The sequence below is a fragment of the Oryza brachyantha genome, chromosome 1 (assembly GCF_000231095.2).
Source record: "Oryza brachyantha chromosome 1, ObraRS2, whole genome shotgun sequence".
NCBI lineage: Eukaryota > Viridiplantae > Streptophyta > Magnoliopsida > Poales > Poaceae > Oryza > Oryza brachyantha.
Genome location: NC_023163.2, coordinates 13377221 through 13399867, shown reverse-complemented (window position 1 = coordinate 13399867; position 22647 = coordinate 13377221). Strand labels below are relative to the sequence as shown.

Sequence of the window (22647 nt, the reverse complement as noted above, 5' to 3'; positions counted from 1 at the left end):
ATCGTGCTGGTGCAAGGCTGGACAATAAACAATATAACGGTTTCGTTATGACCTCTAGATCACACTCAATGTGTAGAGTGTGGTGATACCGACGAGTATCGGACAAACTAGAGCGATCCATATCATGTGGGCTTAAAAGTTGTACAAACTCTGCAGAGTCTAAAACTAATCGATTAGTCGTGCTCACGGTCATGAACGGCATGGTGAAGTGTCATGAGTATAGTTTGTGATTTTGATAAACTCTTGTGAACTTGGAAAATGGTTGGAATATTTTGTTAGTGAACTTGGGTAAAGTTCAGTGAATGGTGATGAGATGATGGTAAGTGGTGATGATCTATCTTGAGTGGTAGATGTGTGTTATTTATTTATTTACATTACAAGTTTTACTTACTCTATACTATTGTTATAAAATTTTCGTTGCGAAACATGTTGTGAACTAAAATTGACATTTATACAAAATTAACCTATACACAGCTTATCCTTGAATATGGCCAACATGTAGCATGCTAGGGTTGTCACTTTGTTTATAGACTGTTTTACTTGTTTTTGGCTCAAACCCTGCTGTAGGTAATGACTGTTTGGATGAGAAGTTTAATGCAGCTTGTGATTTACAGGATGGTTCTAACTAGGGATTTATCCTAGCCGGTTTGCCTATGGGATTTTGGGTAGCACGCTTACCACATGAACCAATATGTATGGCTTGACGCCAAGTACTACTTAAAACTTATTAAGACTATTTATGCTTTATGCTTAGAACCATTTATGGTTCGGATATCATGCTTGAGATGATTTATATGAGACTATGTTGCATTCCTGGACGACTAGTCCCACATGAGGATGGGTTTGAAATGGTTGAGATAACCGGGAAATATACCTTTGTTGAGATCGAGTCTCTGGGGTACGCTTTTGGTTGCCACCATCGAGTGGTTGACGGGCGTATGACGTAGATGACTGACGTGGCTATTCCAATGGTTATGTCTTCTATTTCATATCCGATGACTTAGAGCCTTTGTAGTGTCCTCTTCAAGACATGTCAGAGTCTGCGATGAGGTTGGATGGTTACTATAACAATTTAGGTTTTATTTGAGACTCCATCCATCTAGATATTTCACGCTGACATATCTCGAAACGTTGCACCGTCTACGCTTTCAGACGTCCTCACATCTTGTGTGGAAATGCAAGACTATGGAGGTCATGAGGATAGCTTTCAGCAAGCACGTGGGTATGGAGAATGAGTGTCGTTAGGCAGGTCTGTAAGTGGTAGCAACATACTCGGTTGCTACGTGGACAACTTCCTAAACTTCAATCCTCATATCTTTGTGATAGCTTCTCCCAATCATAGCAGAGTAGGTAGAAGATATAGCTTGGGAAAACTTTGAGTACGAGGTTTATCTCTAAAGATCCTTTAAAATGTGCTTTACTATAAATGGAACCATTATTTTAAGAGGGGTATAAGTTATAACCAAGACATGCATCTTACTACGCACTGCAGAGAAACCTAAGAGAAAAACTTCTACTTATCCGTTGAATAAATAAATGAGACGCATCTCTCGTTTCCACAACTAGGCCACACGCTCCTCACAGAACACCCAATTAATTCCTAGTTAATTTGGTCACTCGAGAAGCCGTGCAACTGACCAAAGCAGAACCATCGTTGGTGTCACCACTCTAATCCTACAATTCTCATAGTTATCGCCAAACAAGGGACACACTCCCAAAATAATCTCTTGATCAGCTCCCTTTTAACTCCAAATACTCTTGCCTAAATTTGCCAAATATCCTACAGGAATACACACACATCTAAAATAAAAGAAAATTTTGTGGAGCTTTCACAGATTTATCTTAAGTAAAGCATATGTTTGTCTTTCTTCTGTTTGAAACATGGGGAATATAATGTTCGTCTTTCTTCTGTTTGAAACATGGGGAATATAAGACTTTCACAGAGGTTGGTTGGGTATTTTGGTTTGCTACCATGCCAAAATATTGGCAGTGCCAACATGTGTCGTATGCATATTTTAGAAGCAATCCAAACATTATCAAAATACTATTAAAGTTCCAATATTTTGGTAAGGCATATTTAAGCTTCAAAATCAAACAAAAAGGGCACTAGCATTTAAGTCACTGTGGACAATTTAAATTTACCTAGCTAGAACGGTTCTATACTGGCTCAGAGTTGGTCCTGGACATTCGCAGATGTTCACATGAGCTCAACTGCTCAACCAAAGGCAATTGTTAAATTCCTTACAAAATTATGCAGCTCATTTGCTAGAACAATAAAGTTACTTCCTCTACATAAATACTTCAAGAAAAAAAAATCTCAGCCCCGTCGTTTCACTTCTACTTATGCTTATAAACCAAAACTTAAATTTTTAACCTTAAATTTAAAGTATATTTTAGGTTTTTTATCTTATTTCAGCCTTGCTTTTTTAGATCGCTAAAAACACATTTATAAAATTTTAATCATAAATTATTTTTCATTCCTAAATATGCCAAAAAGCCAAACTATCAAACCTTCTGACATGATTGTTAAGAGCATAAATAATCACAATTTCAAAACCATATAGGTCAGTGCACATTAGTAGACTAATTTTCTAGGAGGGCGAGATTTTCTATTCCTGTACAAGCCATCCACTTAACTTCATGGAATGGAACGCAAAAAAAAAGTCATGGCCTCAGATTTCTGAGAGAACCCAGGCGCAGCAGCAGCTGTCAATGGTATTCAAAACAACGACCAGTTAAACTGAGCATGAAATCTCAGACAACTAAAATTCTCAACCGCAAATCCTGTATTCTCTTGGGATAATCTTGTAGACGTCAGTCAGGTCAGGTTCCTGCAACACAATTTCAGTGAAGTGATGAAGCTTAAGTATTCAGTTACGAGGCCAACCGCCACCAAAAGAGCCTAGCTGTCGATAAGGATACTGTGGAACCCCTGGTGTGGTGTAGTTTGTATCCTCAAGGGGCGGAACGTATTTGTCCATAACTGAGCTTCCAGGTGCACCTGGGCCCAGGGCGTACCTGTCCATAACCGAACCCCTTTGTACACTTGGAGCCAAAAATCCAGGAGCATGTTTGTCCATAATGCTGTATTGTGTACTTGTACCTGGGATTCCGTATGAAGAAGTTAAAGGCTGCCCGTATCTACCACCTGAAGATCCAAGGGAGTATTGACTTAGATAATCATCAGCATGTCCATCATACGTTCTTATATGTTCTTGCTCATCCAGTGTTCGATCAACCCTACTGGCTTCTTGGTAATTATCACCAAATTGTCTACTGTACCTTGTGAGGTGTTCCTGCAAAGGTACATCAGCAATAGAGCTCTCAACAGCATTAGTGTTCCACTCTTCTGAGTGCTTTGGCCAATAGAAACTGTCACCATGTCTTAGAGATTGCAGACTGTACTCGTCACCAGTCGAGGAAGTAAAACGCTGCCTGTTCACTTCACATCCAACATCAGTGCTGAACTTCCTGGAGATATCATCGATATTAGTATTAAAAGGCGGATCAACGTTCCATGCAAATGCATCACTGCATTCATTATTGCTTTCTAAATAACTGCCCTGATAAGTAGCCTTCTTACAAACAAGCTGCTCTTTTGTAGGGCAGCTCATGAAACTATTTCGGTGTGCTGTCTTATCAGCAGGATGTCCACTGGAAATAAAAGCGGAGCCGCTTCTGGATTTTCGAGCATTACTTGAGTCAGGAGATGAAATACTCATGTCAGAATTCTCACGTTCTGTGAATTTGGCAACCATAATCTCTGATCCTGCACGAGCATTTATTCTGTTTCCACAGTTTGCATCCAGTTGTTTTTCTTGGTGAGTACTCTTCTTAATAGGAATAACCATTCTTTCCTCATAAGCAACTTCCACTTGTTTTTCTGGAGGCAGGCTGCAGTAAACCTGATCAGGAGTTCTTTTCGTGTTCTTGATATCTTTTCCTGGTTGCGAGATCTGCTGATAATTAATCTTAGCTTGTTTCTTTACAGGAAGGCTATCGGGTGTATGGTACTCTTTAGCTTTCACTTCTCCACACCCAGCCTGTCTCTTCACATGATCACCTGATAAAATAACTTCCCTAACATCGCATGATGTCCTCTCTGTGGTCACTTTCTCTTTGCCAGGTCCAGCATTTCGGTTGTTGCCAGCTTCAGCCTGTCTCCTCACAGGGAGATCTGATAGATTCATCTCTTTGAGATAGCATGAAGTTTTACCGGTTCCCTCGTTCCCTGATCTAGAGTTATGTATACCAGAAGATTCAGTTTCTTTCATCATAGGGAGGCTATCTGATAGATTATCTTCTTCAACACGGGAAGCGATCCTCTCCATGTCAACGTGCTTATGAACCTCAGCTACTTTCATGTGTTTCTTTGTCCAATCAGGACGGCTCCATAAATAGAGAGGTGGTGTAGAGGCATTCCACCCTTCAACTATTTTATCATTAACATCGACAGAACCAGGCAAATAAAATGCCTATAAATCAAAAGAAAGATTTTAGGTAGAATAGGTACATGATAGGAGAGAAATAAAGGTCGATATTATTTCTTGACAGTCTTTACCTTTCCCGAAAGACAGTCACTATCCTCCCAAATCAAATCATAAGGTGTCTTCTTTTGATCCAACCTGACACCAGAGAAGCAAATGGAGGCAAATATGAAATATTGCACAAAAAAAAGTGATATGATACAATTATGTCAAGCAATATCAGGTGAAAATATAAAATCTTTTAAATGTACACCCAATTAGTCCCAATTTGGTCCAGATCTGATTGGGCTCCTACTAAGTAATTAGATGTATATTAAAAACTTTACATCTTCACCTGTTATGTTGCCATGTGTTATTAACACAAAAGTTCAACAAAATGGGTTACCTTTTTGTTTCCTTGGGGACAATTAATATAATGAGCTTCGGCTTAAAGCTCAGTGCTTTGTCAATAAATTTGTTCGCAAGTGCCGCTTTGACTCCAAAAGGAGGATTAAGACCCATTATCTAATCAAGAAGCAATCAGATGTTATAAGTATTTTAAATTAGCCAAACTTGAGTCAAATAATGTTTAAATAAAACATACTAGTTTGGATCCATGAGGCAGTTCATTTGGCTGGACAGTCATCCAATCTTTCCTTTCGAAGGAGAAGCAATTCTACAAAGGGCACACACATTACATGTGTGTTTATCAGAGTAAGCATGATCAACTATTAAATATGGATCAATAGCAGGAAAACGGAATCCTTACAAGGCCACTTCTAGCAATGAGATGATTTAGGAACTGACTTCTAATGCATTTACTCTGATGAATCATATTCTATGTGAAAGTAAACAATGACATTCCAAATGATCATAAAAACACAGTTTCTCTTGCCCCAGAAGGAAAATAAAATGAAAATTATTTGATGATCTCTATTTTACCTGCGGCTGGATAAGATCGTAATTCTTGAAATGGCAGTTTTTATGTACTTGGTCAAGTTTTTCTTTCATCAATCGGCTGAAATCATTTGCACCACAGCAGAAATCCACTATCTGCAAGTTAATTGAATTTAAAATGATCAGGGACAGATGCAAAACATTATTGGACTTCTGAAGCTATATATCTGTTACAGATAGACAGGTGCTATTTTATGGGAGCAGATTTTTTAGACCGTAGACCATATGGTCCAGCTTATGATAAAAGTTGCAAGGGACAAATTTTTTGAGAGGAACACCAGTTTACAGTGACACGCACCAACAATATCCCATGCACCACCCAAAAGACCAATAAAACTACTCAGAGATAGCCCAGCTCTATTGTTATGAGAACAGCGTGGGTGAGCCTTACTTGGACATTTATCATATGATACCAGATAAAAGTTCTAATCATTCCTTAAAGAAATCCAAACTAAAATAGCCTGTGAAAGTGTCAAATTAGACAGATAATAATAAAGAGAGAGCAACATCACCTGTTTATCAATTACAAATAACCTGAATATTATCAACCTTGTTTCTTTTTCTTTGTTTTTTTATGTGAGTTCGTCGATATCATTCTTCTCAATCTCAAGTGGCCACCACCTCACTCTTGAGGCCAAATCATGAGGTGTGATTGGCACAAGGACACAGCCCAGTGAGGCACCTAACATTGCTAGGAGTGTCAAACAGATAGAATAGAAGCATCCCTATAATTGTTTATAAAACAAATGTGGATCGAATACTAATATGCACAAAGACTAACACAAATCCAATATTTGAAAAATGTGAAAAACAAATTAAGTTACTACCTAATGCAATCGAATCCAAGTATCCAGAGAGGCTGACACAAATGAATTTTCAAAAAAATTGTATTGTAGTAATACATACGTGTGTCCATTTGACAACTGAACCAAACTAATCATGAACGAACTATAGAAAAAAATTTTAGTTTAGCTAACCATTTATGATATGCAAATATATAATATTAAACATCTTCTTCACCATAACATGACACTGTCCCGTGCATATATTTGGCATATCATATTCGAATTAGTATTTTATTCTACAGTCTACAGTACGGTTGCTGGTTTTACGCACTACTATCCAAATACGGATGTGGGAAAAAAGTTGTCATCCAGATCTGATTGACACTCCATGAATCAACCTAGCAGCATGCAGAGTTATATTGAGTGTTGGCTACGCAAATGTTGTCGGTTTATCCTTACAGTGCACCAATAGAAATCACCTATTGTAGTGACAAGGTTCCAGGTCAGCAGTCTCAAAAATCAAGTGCTCTAATCATGTGAGTCTCCCTAGTGCCCTAGTCTTCAGTGAGTTTCTATCAAATTTTCGTTGAAGATGCCCTACGTTTTCTAAAGTCTAAACTTGAGTTATTAGCTGATTTCCTTGAAATTGCTCCACTGGTTACGTTTGAGTTGCAAGCTAATTTCCATTCAAGCTGCTATATGATTTGAGTTATCCTGTCGAATTGGGCCTATTTTTCATTAGAATTACAGTCTTAGTCATCCCAGTTGCAGTCAAGTTGCTACCCCCTCAACAAGTTGCCAGCTTCCAAGTTCTATCTCCAAACTCTAGCAGATTGCTAGTCCCTTCTAATTGAGTCTCAAATTCCTAGTCAGGCATGTTACATCTCAATGAGATGCTACATGGGATATCATTGGTTGGTTCCCAGCGTTATTTGAAGTGCCCACTTGCCACTTGATTTCTCTAGAGATATGGTACTATCGCCTTGGTTGGTTGTCATTATTTTTAATAAGCTCAGAAAGACTACTTAATTTATCTGAAGTAGCTACTTCTTGTTTTTTGAGTTGTCATTTCATCTTTTTCATTTGGGTGAAATTGCAACAGCAACAAAGTTGATAATTCCATTCCAACTAGAGGCGGGCATTATGTTTTTTTCAGTTACTTCTGTTTATTAGAGATTCAGTTTCCAAAAATACAAACTGAACTAAAAGGAAAACAGAAAGCACCTTTAAGAAGGTTTTTTCACTCTCGGTTTATTACCAATGCAAGCAGTAGCTACAAAAGTCATAAGTGCAATCACACATCCCCACGTGCTATTGTGCTGTTGGCCTCAAGCCCACCATCTCCATGCTAACTGCCTCGACTCGCTGGATCACAGGCTTGTCGCTTGGTCTTGAATGATTTTTGGCATTTTAATTATGGGCTTTAGGTGACACATTAAAGGATGAGTGGGCTGCTAAGTTCAGTTTTATGGTTTCTCAGTTTCCAAAGGCTGCAAATGGAAGAAAACATTGTACCCCTCAAACCCCCCAAAAAAAAATCAGAAAATGGAATATTCTAACACCAGCCCATAACAGTGTGCTGTTCTAGAGTGTAATATATGCGATACTTATATGTTGATAAAATATGTGTTTAATCATCTATACACCAAATTTTAGTTGCGACACTATTTGAAATACATAAAATATTACACAAACATATCTCTAAACCAAAAATAGTCGATTCCTAGGGAAGGGAAAGGGAGGAGGGCTCAAAGAAAATGTGACTGAAAGAGGTATTGCTTGCACTTTCGCAGGTAGCAGCACAGCCACAGACAAGATGACAATGGCATGTATTAGCTGATATCATGTCTAGAATGGAATTCAACCTTCTTTATACCATTTTGGCCTTTTGTCAACTGAAATGATACATTTGAGTAGTACTAAAACAAATTAATAAAGTTGTATGTGTTGCAGGGATCAAGTTGTAGGAGCAATGGGAGCATGAAGAGGTGCTATTGGTGGCAGGCATGAAGCCATGAAAGGAACAAGGATGAGGTGGAAGGTAGGATCTACTGTTAGCTTATTAGATCAACAACCACTCTACTCCCTCCATCTCATACTGTCGTAATATAGAAACTTCAGCCCTTTTTCGCAGATTAGGGAATGTGATGAAATTAAATGAGGGATGATTGTGACCGGTTGAGATGAGAAAGTAGGCGAAGAAATTAAATAAGCGATGGTTATGATTGGTTGAGATGAGAAAGTAGGCGAAGAAATTAAATAAGCGATGGTTATGATTGGTTGAGATGAGGAGGTGGGTGGAGAAGTAGCAACATTATGAGAAATTTAAATGCTAGAAGTAACTATAACATGGGACAAAAGAAGTATTTTATTATAGTGTTTTCAAACTACTAAATATCCCCGTTGTTCCATATTATAAGATTTTATGGATTTGCCTAGATTCATCGATGTATCAATATATATATATATATATATATGTTTTGTATATGTGCCTAGATTCATTAGCACAGATATAAATCTAGGCAAGGTCATAAAGTTTTATAACGTGGAAGAGAGAGAATACATTGATTATATGGAAGATGTAATCTATGAATGAATAAACATGTGTTTCTTGTACTACAAAAAGAACATACCGTGTCACCAGGTTCCACGTAGCAATGAAGCTTACCAACAATCTGTACCAAGAAATAAGAAAGTTCAAGTTGTATACAGTATAGTTACAACTATATTATCCAATCAAGAGAAATAACAGAAAACCAGAAATTTACAAAAATGTAGTAATGCTAGCAGCACACTGCAGATTTCCTTGCTTTCTTTTTTGCGGGATGCAGATTTCATTGTTAGTGGCACTTATCCTAAGTATTGCACTCGCATGGTATTATGGCTCTATGACCTTCATCAAGGTGTCCTTGTCTCCAGCATAATCACACTAAGCTTTGCTTTGGTTGAGACACAACTCACATGGGCCAATGGTAAAGTTCTTCACATTGTTATTTAATACAAGCATGCTACGTTTTGGGTTTGGTTAGATTTTGTGGAACTTTATAGCCATAAAGCCTGGTTTGAGTGAATTTAGACATGGAATTTGGTTATCTAGAGCTATGACTATAAAATGTGCAGTTTAAAGTGATGTAGTAACACAAACAATAGTACATGAACTATGCACCAGGCGACGAGTGCAAGAAATCAGTCAGGTTTTATCATTTACTAGTTACACGCCCATGCAATGCAATGGGCCCATATGATTAAGGATGGGCTACATGGGTCCATAGGGGAACCAATCATTTCTGTTTCAGATTTTCCTAGGGTCCATAACTTTTCCCTTCATCGGTCTCTTCCAACTCCATAAATCCCTTACATGTATAGCAAACAATAATAGAAGCCTTTATAAGAACATCAATATACCATACTGATATTCTTATTCAGTAGTCTAGAGTGGGATCAAGAAAACAAATTAAAATATCTGCTCCCTAACCGGTTAGCAAACACATGCTGGTTTTCATTAATAACAGTTTCAAATTAAGGGTCCTCAAGATATTATTTTGAAGAAGGGTTTTCACATCCACATTTCAATCAGGTATAATGAATAAAGAAAGGATCTAATCTACAGGAAAAAGGATTGACAAGTGTGAAGTGTCAATTATGCCCTGAAGAGGACCTCTTTATAAGGCAAACAAACAGAAAGGTTTTCTGGTTTTCCTCCAGTAATTTCTTGAACCTAGTCTTCATTCAATAATTCATTTCTGTAGGCAGAAAGCACTTCTCAATAGTCAATAGTGTACACAAGTTTTGATATTCATGAGACTGGACACCTTTGTCAAACCACAGTTAAATGGCAATGTGGTTACAATAAGTATCATAATTCACAAATCCATGCTGGAAAACAGATGAGAATCCGTTTCCAAGAGCCATTATGAGATGGCAATCAGATTGGAGATTTTCTTTTCAACACATCTCTGCATCTAATGTCCAGTTTGTGGTGCATTCCCACTTAGATGCAGAGGATTAATAGGACTAAAGTTAAGTACTTATATGCAGCTCACTACCAACATAATATCTGGATTCAAATATACCTCAACAAGCTTTTCCACCTTTGTAAAATGCCGACCAAAGGAACTGTAGCGTGTGCCATATATGAAAGGTGATATATATACTCTGAGCTTACTCTGGTAGGACAAAGGATCAAAAGTTAGTAAATTGGTCAATTACCATTACATTGCAAGGTATAAGGGAAAAATGTCCCTTCCACCCAACTAAACATGACAGTATCTTCTAAAGAATTAAACAATACATAGTAAAAAATTAGAGCCCATTCAGGCATTTATACAAAAAATACATATTAAAAGATATAAGATTGCAAATCCTCATGGAGAAATTGAAGTCCTACAATAACATGTCCTCCAGTCGAGAATGGTACGTAGTAGATGTTTTGGCCTTTGGGACATAATTTCAGATACCGAGGCCAGGGTGGAATTTATTGTTTTACCCTGTTAACTCCAAATAGAGCATACCCATATTAGCGCAGGTCCATCTTTGATGCACCCTCTCTTCCAATCCAATACTAGTTTTACTAGTAATTCTAAACTACATCATGACCTTCAACCAACCTGTCCGTCACTTGACCAAAGCTGCTTGTTTCGATGGCTCTTTCTAGAGGGACTGAGGGACTCATCGTAACATGGCTGTCACGGTCTCTTTTTGCAGCTGTTGTGCACCAAGCCACTCATAACAGTTGCAAGTTTCCCTCCTCAACTAGCCAACCCAAATGAGGGACATAACCTCCCAGTGGCAAGCCCGAGCACCAGGATGGCCTTGAACACTCACAAGGTCTGGTTCACAAGCTGCCCAATTCTGAGCTTAGGAGCAGAAATTATCTGTGTGATGTGCTCATGAGCTTGGCCACCATATCAAGAGCTAAGCGATGGATTCCCCAAGTTGCTCGTGTGGTCATCTTTTGCTTTGAATACCAGTAGTGCCAGTATATAGCCTAGTTGTAGCCTAGTACTACACATGGTTATGTGGAACATTCAAGGAAAAACTTTTATGGGAACCGCGAGATAATTAATGAATGTACACAACTACACATGCAGTCAGATAATTAGGGGCACAAGAGGCAACGCTAGACTACCTCTCTCCCAAAAGGACATGTTTTCTTGGACTTTCCAGAGGAACCCCAAGTGACTAAGGACTACCATTCCTACTAGAGGCAGTACTCAGTTAATCCAGCCATTGGGGCTGATTGTACTAAAATCTCCTTAATATAAATTAAGTTAACATGAAGAGTCACAAAATTGCACTGTGAAGCTCAAATAGCATGAAAGAGGACAGCATCCAAGTAAGAGAGATTTCTTAGTAATGGCAGTACTAATGGAAAACACACACGTACAAGTTGAAATAAAAAGATGTATCGTACATACTTCATACAAGAAAGCAAAGACGCATCACATCCAGGAGAAGCTTGTGCAGTATAAATCTCAAAGCAGGAATAATATATAAAGATTCTATGAAAAGAATACCATGAAAAAATAGATCAATTTATATCTAGTAGTAACATACATGCCATCTTGTAAGCTGCTTTAAAACTTCAGGTTCACAGACTGCTTTTGCGTCGTTAACACTGCCTCCATTTTCCAGGAGTTTTAAAGCTGACCCTACAGCCTATAAATGCCATCAGTTAGCAAATATGAGTCCAAATAATAAGTTAATAACTAGCACGAACTCAATATCAATTCATGTCAGAACTAACGACCTGAACAGAACGCTCAAGCTTGCCAGTCGCAATAATCCTATCGACTTGTCTGCCGGAGTATGCGTGAGTTGAAGGGATCATGCACTTTCTTGAAACATCTTGTAGTGTCAAACAAGGGGCTTCTCTTTCCACCAAAGCAATTACCCTGTAAGACAAAAAGGATCCTGCTTCAGCTCGATGAGGATTCTCAAGTACAAAGATTCTGTATTGTTTCATCATGATTTACTTTGCACATCCAAGCCAAGAAGATAGAACAAAAAAATGAGAATAAAATATGAAAAAGAACTGTACCAATATAATAGATAAATGAGTAAAAATGCCTAGGTACAAATAGCTGTGACCTAAATCTCCAGAATTATGTAGAAGTGACTGACCTCTTCTCTGTTTCACTGTCCACTGTAGGAAATGAACTTTGGGGTACCTTCCAGGAAGTAGACGAGGGCATAGTTACCAACTGTTTCTCATGATCTTTTGCAGGTTTTGTACTGCTTGTAGCAGCATCTTTAATCATACATGGTTTGGGACGTGATCTGTCTTTTAAGAACTTGGTTTTTTTCTCCTCAGGCTTGACAACAAATTGCTCAGATGAACTCCTAGAACTAATCGTTCTGGCCTCACCAATTTCTTGAACGCAAACCATATCTGGCGACTTCCCAGGTTCTGTCAAGAGTTGATCAGGAACTGACTCACAAAATGGTCTCTTTTTTTTCTTGACCACCTCTTTGATTGACTTTTTGAGAAGGCTTGCGGGTTTTCCTATGTTTGAAACTCGAGGGAACTTTATATGGTCTCTGGTAGGCGTGTCAATGTCAGTATCTATCTCATGGTCCCTGTAGCAGTTTACAACAAATCATTGATACAAACAATGTTGAGAAAGCACTCAGCAATATTGTGGATAAGACACATACAAGCAATAGATCAAAATTCTTTTTGAAAGTTCCCAAGCACGTGTAACAATGTCCTCGTTTTCACTATCTTCAAAGGCAATTTCTCTGGAATAATTTCAATTTCAAGTATGAGATAAATAAAAGAGATTATATAAAGGTAACAGAACTTGAAAAGACAAACCACTTGCTTCATAGTAGCACCTTGGCAAACACTTTCTGTGATACGACTTTGGACAACGTCTGCAAACAGCAAACTGTAATTCCTCCTGAGTTCTGTCTTCCAAACCTTTGCAACGAAAGCACCAATGGATGGGACATGTAAATGAAAGTCCATCTGCTATCTTCATCTCCAGTTCTGAGGCTTCATTTTTGTTTTTAGAATGAAGTTGCCGTGCGACACATTTTGGGTGGTAAAAGCGCCCACAGGTTGCATTATTACAAAGGAACACCTAAAGGAGGAATATGACAAGATTAGCTAAATATAACTAGAACAAAGCCCGGAAAAAATATCATACTTAGATTTTTTTGAGATGGACTTCCTAACTGCTGAACCGAACCATCACTTCCTTTTGAGTGACTCTAAAATAGTCAGCTGTTACCATGCTGACATTAAATTGCCCGAACTTCAATAATCAATACATCAATTACACAATTCTGTGATGTTCAGTCCATTAGGGCCCATAATATAGAAGCAGCGTTCAACAACTCCAGGGCCAGTGGTACTGTCCCCAACACATACTTTTCAAGCAGGCTGTGTACATTAGATCGATTTGTTAGGCCTTTCCACAATCTTACGATAAGTTCCTTAAACAGCGTATTTGGCAACTTTGGGTAAGAGGATTGGGAGTTTCGATAGAGGAATTAACAGTGAGATCAGCATGGGAAAGTGATTTTTGGTCCCAGTACCTTGTTTTGTATAAGTGGTAGGGAGTGATGGGAATTAGTACGTAGTTTAGATATATATACTATATTTCAAGTGAAAATGAGTGGTTGAGATTTGTCGTACACAAGGGATCAATTGCCTCCCAACTCCCCCCACCTCCCCAACCCTCAGTATTAAAAACAATGGAGTTTCTCCCTCAATTCCCCATCCCCGTCTAACCAAACAACCCATGTCCTAACAAATGAAGCAGTTAATACCCCCATCCATCTAAACTCCCAATCCATCCTAAAAATTATATCCAACCAAATACACCCTAAGGGTCAAGTCATCTTAGCTATAATACAAGGATGGAGAGTCTTTGTCCATCCCTCTTCTCCACGTCCATGTGGTGCAGCTACCACCATGGGACCAGTCCAGGAACAGTTCAATTAAGCCTAAGGGGGGGGGGGTGTCTTAACCCAAACATCCCCGATTAAAACTTTGCAGCTTACAAGCAATCTGCTAATAGCACTATGGTCATATCCAACAATGAAAATCATTGTATCAGCAAAAAGGAGTGATAAAGCAACAAATTTTTATCTACCTAGCAGGTGCAATGAAAGTATACCTTAGCAGTTGGTCCATCTGAAGATTCCAATGCTCCACAGGTAAAACATTGGTGTTGCTTATGCTCACAGTTTTTGCACAGGAAAGTTTTCATTGCCTAAAAATCATTACAATAAGAAAATTCAATAAAATAAAAGGTAAGGCAAATTTTAAGCTCTCTTTACCACACAAAATGTTCGGGAACTACCTGAACTTCTGCTTCAGTGTACCCAAGGGTATCACAATAGGAATCTTCACCAGTACCAATTTTTGCATGGAAGGACCTCATACATGGACCGTCACAACTACAATAGGATAACATGAAAGAATTTCATATGTCACCGATGAAACCAGAAGTAATATATTGATGAAAGCAAGTATACAAAGTGGTTTTAAGCAAAGTACAAACAGTAAAAGGAACTAAAAGAATCAAAATTGTAACATTGTACTCAACATTTTTTCAACAATAACACCATAGCAGACAGTGGAGTCCTTGTCATTCCATATAGACTAATGATGTGAGTGCTAACACAGTTAAACATCAACTAATTTAAATGCAGACTAAAAGGACACTCTTACTACTATTGCATGGGACAGAATCAACATAAGTCCTCAGATGGCTTAAGTGGGAAACAGCTATGTTTCCTGATATAGAACAAAATAGGCTGAACCATTTGCTAGAACATGCAGATCAAAGTTTCAAAAACATTTGAAATTATCGTCTTCAAGGCAAATTTGTTCTAACTGAGCAGCTGTACAAATTACAAAATGCTCCATATTAGGGCTCATATGGCTTAACTGGGAAACAGCTAGTGTTTCCTGATACAGAACAAAATAGGCTGAGCCATTTTCTAGAAGAACGTGCAGATGAATTGTAAAAAGAAAATAACTGAGCAGCTGTACAAAATGCCAAAAGATTCACTGCCACTACCATCTCCTTTTAAGGACATGCACAACAGTGAGACAACGGTCATTTATATCCATTCACATCAGATTAATCATCCTATGCAGTATCATTAACTCAAGAAAAACTTGGTCACTGTCTCTTTGTTTGTCTACTGCTCACAAACGTGCTACCAAGTTGCATGCAACCTTTTTTAGAGAAAACTTCAGCATTGGTTGCATGCAACAAAAACAAAATATAAAAAATGATGTATTAAATATGGTATGGACAACCAAATAGACAACTCATTGTACAACTTGTTTGTTTAGTTGTCTATGTATCTCAAATAGACGATAGCTGTCGACACTGTTGTACATGCCCTAAAGGAATATAGATAAGCCAGCCAGTGGCTTTTAAGCCAAAATTTCAAGGGAGGAGTCCTAACTACAGTCCACATAAGCCAAAAAAAGCTAATCAGATCAAGCTTTTGCCTTATTTTTTTGAATGCAAAGCTTTTGGCTTATTCATGCAGGAATGGTTTATGGCTTCAGAAAAGCCCAATGGAAAGCTGTCTATTTGTTTGGGCTTCAGTTTTTGCAGCTTATAAGCTGGATCACAAACCCAAGAAAAGGGGACCTTGCCGATGTAGAGGGACTTTTAAGTTCCCTTGAATAATGTGAATACAAGATGATAAAGGCAGAGTAAGCAATTGTAATATTCTACACCATCTAAGGGCCTGTGTGGATAGTAGCGATTCATGTTTTAGTCAAGAATATTTAACCAGGAAATAGTGATGCCATCACCTGAGTAGCTACTTCATAGAATCCAATTTCTCAAACACTAACCCCGAAAACCAATCAAAAAGTTAGGCATGATCTGATTGAACATGAGACTCGGGATTCAATAGGCGAGCACATGCTGCTGCTAGACAGAATTCAGAAATGTGTGGCAGTCAAGAAGTCAAAACCTGATAGCTGACAAAGTATTTAGAAATGAGAGCAATGAACTTTCCCCAGGGCATGGACCTTCCTGAGCTTGACATTGAAAATAGTTCCTATTTCTAAAAGCTAATATCTGTGCCAACAATGAACTCTCCCTATGTATGTTTGACTAAGACTAGAAGTCACATACATTCTGAAAGGTTGGAAAAGGATTTTATATGATACATCATCTTTAGAAGATTTAACGTACCATAACAGATCTCCTCCATCGTCACATATGCTACAGATTGAATCAAATAAATCTTCCTCCTCTTCTTCATCAGATTCAATATTGTTATCCACATCAACCATCTCTATATCCTCATCATCAGCAATGAATGGAACTTTCGATTCCACTTTATCTAAACCAACCTAGATGTAATTATAACAAAGGAAACAATTAATATAATGATCTTTTTCCAAAATTTTCAAGATAAGGCAAAACCCCACACATACCTCACTACTCTTTTTCCTACAATTTTCTTGAGTAAAGCCTTGCAAAATCTGTCAAAAGAATCATGATTATATCACTACAAAACAGCAATCAAGCACATTACTAAAGAGCTATTACAACCATTAAAATTAACTACGATCGAAAAAGGAAAACTACACAGCTAGAACTATGTTTAGATAAATCCATTCAGAGGTTATGATGATGTGAACCAAGAATCATTGTTCCAAGAACAAAAAACAATTGTCAGAAATGCAATCACATGCCAAAATAAACAATACTGTCAATATGAAAGGAAATTCAGGGATCACTAAACAGATTCACAGGTCCATGCCAAGCAGGAATGGAAACCTCTCCTGTTACAAAACTTAACTCTCAGGTGTTATGGATTACTCACTAGTCTATAATGATCTTACAGACAATCTTATCAACCCCAGTTGTCCATATCAACAATCAGATGGTGCATACCTCAGATTTAGCTAAGGTCACATCTTTCTCAGCAAACTGCTTGATTAGTGAACGGTGATTTCTGATGTCATCCTCTGAGGGTCTAACCTCAAATTTGCTGCAAAATGAAAACCTTTAAATAAATCCAAGAATTTGTCGGTAAGACAAAGAATGAACAGGGAGTGCATGCAAGAGTACTCGAAAACTTTACGAAGATGACTCCACATGTTCTTTTCAGTCTCCTCAGGCTTCCTTTTGAGGAAGTGAAGCATCTGCACTGTTATCATTATTGTCCGAATCTCCTCTTCATAGCTGTTCTTGGGTTTTCTAAGGCTAATCCAGCTGCCTTCTGCCGAAAGAACAGAAATCTCCGGCTGTTTCCCTTGAAGCCCTAGCCTCCAGGCGACCACCTTCTTGTATACCTTGATGCCAGGATCAGTGGTTCCCCACAAGAACGCATCCCTTTTGCATTCAGGAACCCCATCGGTTGCTTTGAACTGGAACGGCAGTGCTGATAAACAGATAGGCACCTCCCGCGCATCAAGAAGATAGTAATTCTCCACAGCATTCAACTGGGGTTCGTCGTCGTCGTCGTCGTCGAACATCATCTTGGGCCACTGACACTCCTATCGCTCTCTCGCCTGGTGAGTAAACCTACCACAATCCATTCGAAACAGCATAGCGAAATCAATCTCTTCCGGCTCCCAAAGAAGAGGGGATTGGAGAGGAAATGGTGTACTCCCACACCCATTGCTCCAAAACGAACCGAAATCTTTGAGAGAAAAAAGAAAAAAAAAGGGGGGGGAGGGGAACCGAGCGAGGAGAGGAGGCCGTACTCGCGTCGCCGCCGCGTCGTCGGGCGTGCGCCCCTCGCCGGCTTGCCTAGGTGGAGGCCCGTGGCCCCACCATCGCTAGAGAGGAGGGGGGGCTCTCGGACTGCGCCGACAGAGGGAGGGAGGGAGGGAGGGAGGCGTGAAGGCAGCGCCGGCGCGGGCGGAAGCCGGAGGAGACGAGATTGTGAGGCGAGAGCGAGACGTGGGTGGGTGCTTTGGCTTGGCGAAAGGCTCGGGCTCTCCGAAGCGGCGGCGGCTGCGGCGGTGCGTTTGGAATCCAGGGGAGAGCAGAGCGGCGGAGATCGAGGCGTTACGGTTTCCTGATTCCTCACTTGCTCTTTTTCCTATTGATGAGCTCTATTTTGTGACTGTCGGTCTGTTTCTTTTCTGCCGGAAATCACAGACAGGCAGGGAAAATTATTTCCTCATTTATTTAAATCGGACGGCTAAAATTAGCTTCGTAAAACCTGACGGCAAGGACGGGCTCTATTTCTCCTTATGTAAACTTTTCATATATCAAAAACTTTCTAAATTAAAAAATATCTTACTAATTATAAAGTTTTCGTTAGATTTTTTTCAAATTAGAAACACTTCATGTATATATTTAGAACCAAAGCTAAATCATAAATTTTTTAATCATATCATTAGAACACCAATAATAATAACAACAAAGACAATGAAGTTCGTGTTCAACATCATACTCTAGTCACCTAAACTTAAGATTGATCAAGGCTCTAGACCAATATTATTGGACACACAAATAGTCATCATATCACTAATCTCTTTTAAATAGGAACAAATATCTGGTATTCTAAAAATGTTTTGTTAGCACCATATTGTTACGTGAAATAAGTAAATTTCTTGATCATTCAAATGATACATCACTGTAAAATATTCTTTAAATCATTGAAGGATATGTTCATCTCCTGATAATAACGAACTGTAAGCACATCTAATAAAAAATATCATTAGTAATTTCACTTTGTTAAAAACTATTATATATTTTTAAACTAAAAATAACTTGCGCTATAAATATTTGCTATGTATTATATGATCACTTAATATTTAAATTAAATATAATTTTACGTAATATAAGAAGACAATTAAATTTGTTTTAAACTCATAATAAATTTAGACTTTAAATTATATGGTATTTAAGAGTTGCGTAATTGTTAACAAAATTCATTTATTATATGAAGACGCTGAGTTGTATATAAGTGGTTTTTATTAAATTTAACTTTATAGAGTTAAATTGTATATTAATATTAAATAATATGAATAAATTATTTGATTAAAATTACCCTTACTGTGTGTAAAGTTCTTAAATTAGTGTATCCACTATATTTCTGGAATTAACATATAAACCTGGGCTTGCAAGTTTTGCAATTATCTTCTAAACTTGAAAAGTTGTAATTTATTAAAATGTGGTCCAATATATAATTAATTATCATTATTAACCGGTGATTTGCTGCTATTTTATCAGAGTTTAATTAAATAATCAAATTAAGACATTATAGATAAACAACATTATATGAATATATTTAAAAGAAGATATAATATGTTATTTGTGTTGTTAAGTTGGGCCGTACCATTAATACGGATAGTCGAATATACTACTAGGGGACGCGACTACTTGACGCCCGGTAGCTGCTTTGTTCTAACTAGCAACCGATCTTGCTTACTAAAAACAGAATAATACGCCGTACGTTTCATATGGCTTGTTAACAAAATTTACTACACGTTAAGAAATTTACTACTTGCCAGAGTGTATCTTCTCTTCAAAACGTGACATACAATTTAAATATTTCAAATACAATGTTATGTTAAACTACTCATCCGATCGACGATTGATTACATGGTTGTGTTCGTAACAATTAAATATTTATAACAAGATCTCACATGATTATATTTTGATGAAAAATTACAAATTACTTTTATAATATATCCAAGTTACTTTTAGATTTCATTAAGTTACATTTTAAACATATAAAAATAAATTTAATACAACTTAAAAGTAATTTATACATATATTATAGAAGTCACTTAAAATAAAAAGAAAGTAATTTGCCATGACATTAGAAGTAAATCCATTGTGGGTAACTCTGGTATGTTGATTAAATCTAAATTTTAAGATAGACTTAAGTTTTTACAACACAATAGATCGTTTTTAATGCCGTAACAAGTTACTTACTTTTATTGTTAGTTACTTTTTAAATTTAATACAACATAAAATTTACATATATTATAGAAGTTACATCCCATGCATTAAATTTGCATCCCTCATATATCAAAATTATATCTCCACAATACTAAAAGTTACATCCCTAATCCAAAAAATATTAAAAGTTACGTCCCTCAATGTTGAAGTTATACCCGCCAATATTAAAAATAAATCCCTATAGCACTAAAAGTTACATCCCCATGACACTTAGGGTGTGTTTGGTTCGAGGGTTAGGATGAGTTGGGACAAAGCCAACCCATTTCTGACCATGTGTTGGTTAGTAAGTGAGTGGGATGGGTTGAACCCAGAAGAAAAATATTCCTCCTAGATCCGGATCCATCCCGTCCCAGGAAAACGCCCGGACCGATCCATCCCACCACCTCGGACCACGACGCATGGAGGGACAGAGGGGGGGTGAGAGTATCCGATATCGTGCTTCATGGGTGGCGATGGCTTCTCCCTGGCGTCCCGACCGACATCCTCCCCGGCGTCCCGACCGACTGAATGTTGGTGTCCTCCTCTTCTCGTCCCCTTGTTCTCACTCCTCTCTTCACTTTGGGTGTCGGGCGGCCAGGGGCGCTACGGCGCGGGAGAGCGGGCGCCATAGCCAGATCCAGGCGGCGCAAGGGTGCAGGAGGGCGGGTGCGACGGTCGGTGGCACGTCGGCTCGGGGCGTGCGGCCGCGACGACCGGCTATGCGCGGGCGAGAGGGCGTCCGCGACGGCCAGATCCGGTGGCGCATGGGCATGGGAGGGCCGCGATGGCTGGCGGCGCGCATGTAATTGCTTCCGTCCGCATGATCGAGATATTCGAACTTAGCGTATACTGCTATAGTGAATTGATGATCTGCAACCTATCTGTGTATATGGCAATATCGGTCTTAGGTGTGTATTGGCGAGTGTTGGTAAGAATTGTATGAGTGAGGGTGTTGCGTGTGCCGAGGGTACTGTGTATACCCAAAAAAGGTCAGGAGGAACTGATGTGCCTCTGAGACGCTCAATAGGGGTGGAAGTTGTGGCGGGTTGGAACACACCCCCTCTGCGTTCGGGACGGGGCCAATAGCCACAAAATCCTTTAACCCGCTAGGTGAATCTTAGATGAGCTTGGGGCAGTATTATGTTATGTTATTTACAGCCTTGCAAACTGTGGATATCGTGCGGGTAAAGCTGGGCAGACACTGCAGAGTCGTACAGTATTCGAATACGCCGTGCTCCTGGTTAATGGAGATACGTCATAGGGTGATTCCTATTCTCATGGTATGAGTACTCTTTTATAATTAAAATGTGGATTTGAAATGATGAGAATAATGGTGATTTAATATTGCTATTGTTTTAAAGTATCGTTTTATACCTTTTTATGAATTAAATGTTTATGAAAGTAGGGCAAAACTATTAATGATAGGCTTGTTATCAAACTGCTTTGATGAACCATATTCCTTTGTACTCCTTGTATATATTATACTTGTTATTTATGGTTATGGCTTGCTGGGTACTTTTGTACTCACCCCTTGCATAAAATGTGGTTCAGAAGAGCAGGTTTTCGTCAAGATTGCTCGTGTTAGGGTCGTTTCCTTCGTTCGAGCTTGCCTGTGGTGTTGTTGGGTCTTCTGCTTATTTAAAACTTCAAAACTATATTTTAGTGTTTCCTTCGCTCGAGCTTGCCTGTGATATCTATGTTTTGGTTTTTTGTTGAATAATAATTGAAATGAACTTTCTCGGCGCAAATATATGGATTACTTCAAAAATGTTTTTCTTTCTAAAACTCTATACATCGGCTTCGAGAAGATTGGAGGCAGAAGAAGATAAATTATTCAATCCGTACGTATGCCTTAGTTTCTCAAAATCCACACTAACTGCCGTGTTTACTCGATAATAATCTCCCTATGTTGTCGTCTTCACATGTTGTTTATGTACTGTCTCTGTCACAATATGTTTCCTCATGACACATATGAATAACTTGTGAGGTATATTCCTTATAAGCATAAAGATTATAGGTATAAATTAGCGTTCAAATGTACTTTAGTAAAATCATATATTTGTTTATATTTCTATAATATTGCAACAAAGTTATTTTTAGGACCGTTTCATTGTTTAAAATGATAAATATTATGTAACTAGCATGAGTAACAATGCAAAGAAGTTCATAACATTAGCATATTACCTTGATTGGTAATTAAGAATAATACGAATAGATTTTATTTTATTTAATATAAATAGGTGTTCAAACAAAGTATTGGTAGGAAATCTAGTTATAATACGAACAGTTTTTTGTTGATTAGAAATAAATAAATAGTGTCAATACAACAAATATAAATGTTATCTCACGAATATCATAAATTATGTGGACGTTGTCGTTGGAAAAAAAACAGCTTGGCATATGTTGTAGCATTTTTAATATATTTTTTCACTCATTTCTCTACCACTTACACATTTTGCACCTTCTAATGCATTATCAAATTTTTTTTGCAAGTTCCAATTGCAATAAAGAAAATATTAATTGGAAGTTTTTTTTTGGCGAATG

The 22647-nt window shown here is 38.1% G+C and overlaps 1 protein-coding gene across 1 annotated transcript; it reads right to left on the bottom strand.

The window, feature by feature from the left end:
* Positions 1-2492: 2492 nt before the first annotated feature.
* LOC102711572 (protein ENHANCED DOWNY MILDEW 2-like) lies at positions 2493-18226 on the bottom strand. Its single transcript, XM_006644147.3, has 19 exons — positions 17910-18226; positions 17272-17727; positions 17095-17191; positions 16632-16679; positions 16387-16547; positions 14521-14617; positions 14335-14430; positions 13046-13293; positions 12866-12949; positions 12332-12787; positions 11958-12102; positions 11765-11866; positions 10282-10374; positions 8842-8883; positions 5409-5519; positions 5071-5142; positions 4873-4991; positions 4562-4625; positions 2493-4475 (listed from the first exon to the last, which is right to left on the bottom strand). Exons 2-19 carry the CDS (start codon positions 17679-17681, stop codon positions 2871-2873), a joined length of 4050 nt encoding a protein of 1349 aa, XP_006644210.1. The 5' UTR covers positions 17682-17727; positions 17910-18226; the 3' UTR covers positions 2493-2870.
* Positions 18227-22647: the final 4421 nt, after the last annotated feature.

Bases quoted from the DNA above. Each gene is read 5' to 3' on its own strand.
- LOC102711572 (XM_006644147.3), bottom strand. From the start codon at position 17,681: ATGATGTTCGACGACGACGACGACGACGAACCCCAGTTGAATGCTGTG. The intron at 16,680-17,094 runs GTATGCACCATC...TTCTTTTGACAG, and splicing joins TGACCTTAGCTAAATCTGAG to ATTTTGCAAGGCTTTACTCA. The intron at 12,950-13,045 runs GTGCTACTATGA...AAATTATTCCAG, and splicing joins CACAGAAAGTGTTTGCCAAG to AGAAATTGCCTTTGAAGATA.